The 7,925-nt window shown below is 37.3% G+C and overlaps 1 protein-coding gene across 1 annotated transcript in view; it reads right to left on the bottom strand.

The window, feature by feature from the left end:
• Window positions 1-3,856: 3,856 nt before the first annotated feature.
• Window positions 3,857-7,925, bottom strand: part of CDH18 (cadherin 18) — a 237,845-nt gene continuing 233,776 nt past the window's right edge. The window contains exon 11 of the mRNA XM_053657326.1: window positions 3,857-4,543. Coding sequence (XP_053513301.1) covers window positions 4,053-4,543 — 491 coding nt within the window. The 3' untranslated portion in view covers window positions 3,857-4,052. The remainder of the gene's footprint in view (window positions 4,544-7,925) is intronic.

Raw genomic sequence — 7,925 nt, 5'->3', positions numbered from 1 at the left:
TCTTTCAGTGTTTTAGGAAGAGCTGCTTTGACTCCTTGTCTTAATATAGCATGGCCTACTGTAGAAAAAGAACCTGTAAATTTTGTGGAGCAGACACCTAGGTAATCGCCAGGGCGACACAACCCACTTCGCTGATTTTTGGCTCTGTGTGCCAGAGGGCTCAGAGAGGGGACTGTGCTGCTGCCTGACTTCTGAAGGTTTGCCCGGCACTCACCCCATTTCCAGTTACTTCACACACTTCCCAAATATGACTGGCACCATTCCAACTGTTGACCTATTGTTGGATGCCACAGTAGAAGGGTTTGCGTATATTTTAAGACTGTGCAGGCCCTTTAAGAGGAGTTACTTAATAATCTGTCAGTTTCTTTTGCCACCCAATCCTCTCTGGTTTTTATAGCCAGAGGTTATGGGGATTTATCTTCCCGATGCTGGAATCCTGGGCTGTGAGGTCTGGCCTGAGCCGGGGATCTGTTGCTCTCAAGGTATCCCTTCTGATTCTAATCCACCACATGTGAATGTGGGACCACCGTGCCCATTCTTCCACCACTGCCACCTCTACACACCACACCACATCTCCTCGCCTCTCTGGCCCTCCTACCTGTCTGGATGAATGTGGCTTCTTGAAACCCTTGGTTGTTGGACTTCCAGAGAGTTCAATTTTTTGACAGTTCTTGGTGTTATTTGTTTTGAGATTTAGTTCTAATTCTTTTAGTGGTTATGCTAGGAGGCAAAGTGGGTCTACCTACGCCTCCATCTTGACCAGAATGCTCTATTCTCCAATATTCATCCAAAAGACATATGTATGTGTGTGCTTATGTAAATGCAGTTTCTCTCAGAATATTTTCCTCCTTGTACCAGGTTTTAGGAAAGTCACAATTTAGCTTCACATAGAGCCTTCATAGGGATAATTTTCTTTTCATTCTCCTCTTCAAAGTTTCATTGGTACAAATTTATTATATAAATATTTTATGATGACAGATCTTTAGCAATTTCTCCAAGACCTATTAATTTCTCTGTCTTCACAAAGAATATTCAGAATTTATGAATTCTCATAAGACAACCTTGCATAAAATTATTGTAACATTATATTTCTTCTAATTTATCAGTCATCATTTTGTATTGGCTATATTTGTACAAAAGCTCTTCTTAGAAAAAAGTAAATTGATTTCAAGATTATACTTTATTTAGACCTATGAATAATAACTATGACAAAATGTGCTGAGCATAGTAGCTCTCCCACCTCTGATCCCATATGAAATCATATATGATTCCATAGCTAGTTATCCGTGGCTGATGAATGCTCAGAGTTTATGTGCCAACTTTTTGCTTACTGAACATTTTGAGAGTTTTCTCCTAACACTGATAAACTGTTTGAAGCAAGGTATTGAATGTTAAATGACTTCAGTCCATTTGCAAAACATTTATATATCATTATTAGTTTTGACTCAAAGTAGCAGAATAAAAAATGAGACCCAACCCATATTTATAATAATAATATAATTGCCTAGTTTCAGAGTTCATATAAAAATAACGCTTGGAATGCTTTTATTAACAAAATTTTAAAATAAATCAACACAGTAACATATTTGAATACTACAGAAGCTCCATTTTGCTTCCATATTATATTTAAAAATCAAGGGCTTAGAAGCAATCTATTATCATCAGCATGTGTAATTAAAGTTAGATGGATCTGGCTGCCTTTTCTACAAAAGCGGGGAAATATCTTGGTGCTTGAAACCATGCAGAGGTCCTTGGCTTTTATGTAAGTTATTAAGTGTACAGACACTTTTCATCTGTCAAACCCTCACCTGTAAAGTTACCAGATGAAACAAAGAAAACAATATAAACCAAACAAAAGCTGTGGACAGTTTATTAAAAGTCTAAATCCAAAAGCTTATTGGACTCCCCAAACCTGGCCTTCCTGGTCCTCTTTGCATATGAAGTTCAAGACACCAGGATTCATAGAAGTTCTCCCAGGGTTACCCCTTCTCTCAGGATAAATGCAATCCAATATGTGCCTCCAGAGGTTACTCACCAAAGCCCCTGAGTGTCTCTTTTGATATAACTTTATACTGGAATGCACACTATTATGATATAAAAAAATGATAAATTAGCATCTGGAAAGTTAAAATGTTGTAAAAAACTTAAATTGTGTTTTATTCCTCAGGCTTAGACCACAAATTGAGAATTATTCAAATTAAACTTACTTACTTCCCATACCTCAAAACTGAAATAGGATAGCAAAGGGCAGTTGCAAACAGAGGCAAAAATTCATTTTGCACAATAAGACAGACTACGTATACTATTTTTGAGGATGTTAGATTGTAATAAATTTAAAGAGCAAACAAAGCACTCCCCTTTGAAATAATTCTCAATTGTGGATATCAATTAATACATCAACACGGTCATTTTTGGCAAATAAGACCCTTATGCTATGAACTCATTTAAGATTACCAACAACCGCTCAAAACATTATCTAAACAACTTGGGGGCAAGGCCCCAAGAAATTCTAAGAAAATTAGCTGATTTGGAAAAATATTTAAATAATTCAACATGTATTGTATGTGTAGTTAGCAGCTGTTTCACCGTTGAAGATTTTATGCAATTCTTCTATAATAATATATTTGATTCAAAATGCATGTATAATAACTATATATTTATAAGCTAATGGATTAGAAAAGTAGATGGCATCTGCAAGCCTTTATGTGACAGAACAGTTTAGAGCTGGCAAAACAGTTTTATAGATGCTTATTGATCCTCACACAAGCCTGTGAGGATCATTTTTTGCCATTTTTAGTTTGGGACCCTGAAGCTCAGAGACTTTGGGGATGTGGCCAAGAATAATAAATGTGAGTATCTTTTTTTTGTTGTTTGCTCCTCATCCTACCCATTTTCCTGTAGGTCCCAAGCCAATAATGGCTGATCAGTCAGTGAGGTGGGGAAAGTCAAAACCTATGTAATTAATGAAGATAAGTCAATGAACTTTTGAGGATAATGTTTTCAGACACATTCTTATCTTGTGAAGCACACATTTTGATAACTGCCCATGTTATGAATAAGCAAAGTACACTGAAATATAAACCAATTGTAAAATTTTTGACAGCTAATTTCAGGTATAAGAATGATCATATCTACTAATTTAAACATACCAAAACCAATGGGGACAAAAAAAAGTTCTCCAAAGTCTTGTACAGGGTGAGGTTTGTAGCTATTTGTTAGATTAAATCTTTCCCGGATAGACCAAATTATCTGAGAATACGTTGAACTATTCAGTTTATCAATTTCATAGAAAGTGGGTTTCTTTGTTGTTAAAATAAAAGGGGGCTTGTGGGACAGAGACAGTGGTCTCTGTGCTTCAGAGAAGTGCACCATCGGTGCACAGAAATTGCATACAGTCTAATGTAAGCAGCAAATCCCCATCCTCCATCAATTTCCTATGGAGAAAAGAAGTGGGGAGGGCAAAGGAAAATGGTGCATTCAAGTCCATGACAGAGCAGTTCAGTGGACTGGATATCCCTCACACCACTGAAACGTAAGACAAAGCTAATGAGATCTGTCACAATCACAGAGTGTGGGTCTCAAGAGTCCACACAGGAAAGTGGACAAAGAGATCGTGATTACCTTTGTGAGTTTCATTCTGCAGTGTGTACCACTCCTAGAAAGCAGTCCTAAGTGATTTTGAACCTTTATATTTAATTTTGTTTTGGGGAAAAAATATCACCAAATATTGAAACAAATATCATTGTTTGGCTGAATTCAGGTATTCTTAATTAAACAGTACCACAGACTTTATTGAGCAATTAAAAATATACACAAGGAACAATAGCTTTTTCTGTTTGTTGATGCTTTTTGTTCTTTTCTTTTTTTTTTTTTAACTTTCTTTCAATGAAATAACCCAGTTTCGATCATGAAAAGGGCACTTGTTTCTACAGTGGCTGCATACAGCTTGCTCAGTTTCACATACTGTTGCCACACTTCTTCCTTGTCATGGCTGAGGTTACGTCTTCACTTGCTCAGGAAGGAAATTCTAGAATGTCGCAAGAATTGACCCCCTAAGTTGTTCTTTCAGATTCTATTTCTCCATAGAGTTCAGCTAACTTTTTAAACTCCGGCCCCCAGTCTCCAAGGTAGTGATAATCTTGGTCTGATTGTGTTGTGGCTGAATCCAGAGAGCTGATGGACCCAGCTTCCGATCGCTGACCCTCATAGGCGTAAGTCTGAAGCGAGTCATAAGGGGGGACACTGGGGTCCAGGTCAGCTTCTGCCAGTCTTTGCTTAATAAATTCCTGAACATCTATACTCTCCAGGGTGGACAGTGTCTGGTGTCTGGGGGTGAGTTTCACTTCAGGTCTGATATCTCTCCGGTATTTGAGCTCCTCAGCTGCAGACGGATTCCTCAAGGCTGTGATGTCAAAGGCCTCCGTGTCTTCTTCCCCGCCACCTTCATCATCATAGGTGACCACGTTCTCGCGCACATCCTCCTCTGAGATGATCAGGGGCTCTTTCTTGCTACGTCTCAGGGTGATAAAAAGTACTACAATTGCTGTGGGAAAAGGGAAAGAAGATGAAGAGTCAGAAAAAAAAGAAGGAACATTTGACATTAGCAGCTTCAACCCTGGTCATCAAGTCCACTCACTCCATCCGGGCTTGCCTTGTAGCATGACTCTGACCTCTGCACTCTCTGAACCACACCTGGAAGCTCTTTAACATCTCAAAGAGTTTTCAAAAAATTATATTTATAAAACATTAGGAGTTTTTTTTTAATCTTTTCTGGAATGCCATACTATTCTCATGTGCCAGGCTCATGTATTTGGGCTTCTCGACTTCTATTGCTGTATAGCCATTCAGGAAAACTGGTGATTGAAAAGAAATATTAAGTTCTGACTAGATAAATTATGGTGTATGTGAGTTTATCTACAGATGTTTAATCCTTCTGAGCAGATACACTAGAGGAAGAATGTTTTAAATTTCTGTAAAATAGGTGGGAGTTTCCACCATAAATCCTTTACCTTGGATGTTTTGTTGGAAACCGAAGCAGGAATATTTTTCCATGTTCATCTCTTTTGCCCATTTTCCTTTAGAAAAACGTCATGCAGTAATAATTACATTTATCTCCTAAGCTCCAAAAGTATATTTTTATTTGTATACAACTCGGGTTTCATAGAACTTTATCAGCTTACACATTCTTTTCACATAATGCCTTCACAACAGAGCCGGGGCTTTTCTCATTTTAAAAACGAGCATTTGCGACTCAAGAGCCATTACACACACAACTGCAATCCAAGTCTAAGGTCACACAAATGGCTGGGGAGACAGCTTGGGCGGTAACCTAGGACTCCCCACATCAAGGGTTATCATGCCTCATTATTTTAAAATTATAAGAAGAGGAATCAAGTGACCAGATGACACATGTGGCAGGGTGACCTGCTAAACACAATGGATTTTATTAGTCTTTATCACCGATAATATTGCAACCATTGGATGGATTCACAGAAATATGTCTTGGGTACTTCATTCTGGTCATTTTTTAGTAGTTTCAAGTCGTTCTATTTGAGACTGTTAAATCATTACTAAATAGAAAGAATTCCCTCACTACTACTTTGTGCTATAACCCAATATCCTTTACTTCGCCTGTATAAATTGTTCTCTTCTTGCTTACTTGATGATATGCCAGACTTCATGATAGCAAATTGTAGGAGACCATTCTGTGTGTTATGGGCCCAGCCCCCAGTGGCAAACATTTACTGCAAAGTAACTTCCTAAAATCCATGCTAAACCTTCCAAGGAGGAGTGTAAGGAGTTCAACCACTTCTGCCCTTTCATTTGCAAATATCCCTCTTCTGTGATGTAATTAGTGCCATTGGCTCCTTTGTTTTCTGTAAAAGGTAACCATCTAAAGCAACCTGTGCATAGTAAATGAGGACCATCCTGTAATGTTCGGAGAAACCCAATAAAGGCCGGTCACAGTCACGGCCAGCTTTTGCTCTCGCAGCTTTTGCTGCCCTGAGAGAAAGGCCAGGCTGTCCCTTTTCCTCCACTGGACTCGGTAGTCCGTGTGAATCTCTCCTTTCATCCATAATCACATGACACTGCAGGCTGGTATCCGCATCAGTATTAAATTTGTTAGTATTTTAAACATTTTTACAATATAATAATTGGAAAGTACATTCATATGGCATCTTGTATTATCTATTAGCAAATAATGAAGTGCATCAAATTAAGTGTGAGTTTGAAATGAACAGCAAAAATGTATGTTTGTTACTATGTAAAGGGGGAACCAAAAATTGAATGCATTATATAAAATTGTGTTTTTATTCTTAAATCTTTAAATTTCAACCACCTTTAAAATACTCTCCATTTGATGCAATACACCTATTGAGACATTTTTTGAACTACTTAAAACAGTTTTTCAACTAGTCAGTTTAAATGGGTGTTAGTATTTCTGCCTTTGTTTGTTTGTTTGTTTGACCTTTTCCACCCTGGCAAAATGTTTCCCTTTGAGGACTTTTTCTTATCAGGGAAAATAAAAAAATAAGTAAGGGCAAGATTCAGTGAATAAGTGGGGTAGGGCATGGGTCACGCCATTTTTGGTAAAAAATTGCTGAACACTCACCACTCAGTGGGCAGATGTGCTCATAAATCAACCATCATGAAATAGGCAAACACATTGAAAGAGTCTTCAAAAAAAAATCACTGAAGCCGAATCTAGCCTCTCCCAGCAACTCCAGCTGGTAGACTGATACAGATGGGTCCCACCTCCAGAAAATAATTCCAGAATTTGGGGGCCCTCTTTATATATGCATAATATGAAATTTATAACAAAATATATAGATATGTACCATACATGTATCTGTAACTATGTCCCATGCAATATTTGGGATGCACACATAGGCACATATTTAATGAATATATTTATAATATATATCCCAATATTATTGCATGTGGCATGCTTATGCTATCTATACAATGCTATAATATCACTATGATTGATATACATATATTTATGCTATAATGTGAATAGTATAGGTATGTCCCATGCAATATATCTATAACTGTATATGTCTGTATATATACACTTTTACCAATACACATTTTAATCTGAAATTTGTGTATCAATCTATACTGTATTTTTCTATTTACTTTTTAATATCGGTATACTGTATTTTATCTGACAACCCTAATTATATGCAAGCTTTAACAAATGGTTATAAAGCAAAAAAGTAAGTAAATAAATAAAATAAAGCATCAAGTTAGTTACCCTTCGGTTAAGAACATATATGGCACTCTAGAAACTGCCCTTTCACTCCTTACCTATAAAAAGTAACTTCTAGTCTTTTCTTTATTGTTTTCTTGCTTCTCTTTTGCATTTAGCCCATTTTACATATACCTCTAAGCAATATAGATCACCTTTGCCTGTATTTGAACTAGATATCATAACGTACATGTGTTTACTTCTTCAAAATAGTGAATAGAAAGAGGAATAGATTTTTGAGCCAGAAGTGGAAAGAATAAGTGTAAGAGGGAAATCTACTAGTCTATGGGAAAAGAGATGGTCAAAGCACATGGGGAGCATTCTGATTTTGCAAAGAAAAGGCAAGTGGGAGCCTATGCAGATGAAGGAAAAAGAAGACAAAGCATTTTTAAAGAGGAGGAATTTTTAAACAGAGCATTATCTGGACAAGTGTTGGAATAAACAGGTACTGACAGTCAATGGACAAACGTAACAGGGGAGACCGTGGCAGGCACGAGGAAGCTTTGTGTCACCGTGGTTATAAAGGAGTCATACAGCAAGCTGAAAATGAAACACTGATGCTGTGTGGCCCTGCTTCACAAACACTCTGCTGCAGAGTAAACAGTGCCCCAGGCATGTTGCTTATCCTTCAAAGATATTTTCTCATATAACACTTTATTTTTGAAACAAAGAC

The sequence above is a fragment of the Artibeus jamaicensis genome, unplaced genomic scaffold (assembly GCF_021234435.1).
Source record: "Artibeus jamaicensis isolate MK-2021 breed Jamaican fruit bat unplaced genomic scaffold, CSHL_Jam_final scaffold_369, whole genome shotgun sequence".
Classification (NCBI taxonomy): domain Eukaryota; kingdom Metazoa; phylum Chordata; class Mammalia; order Chiroptera; family Phyllostomidae; genus Artibeus; species Artibeus jamaicensis.
This window is presented reverse-complemented; position numbering and strand designations above follow the sequence as displayed.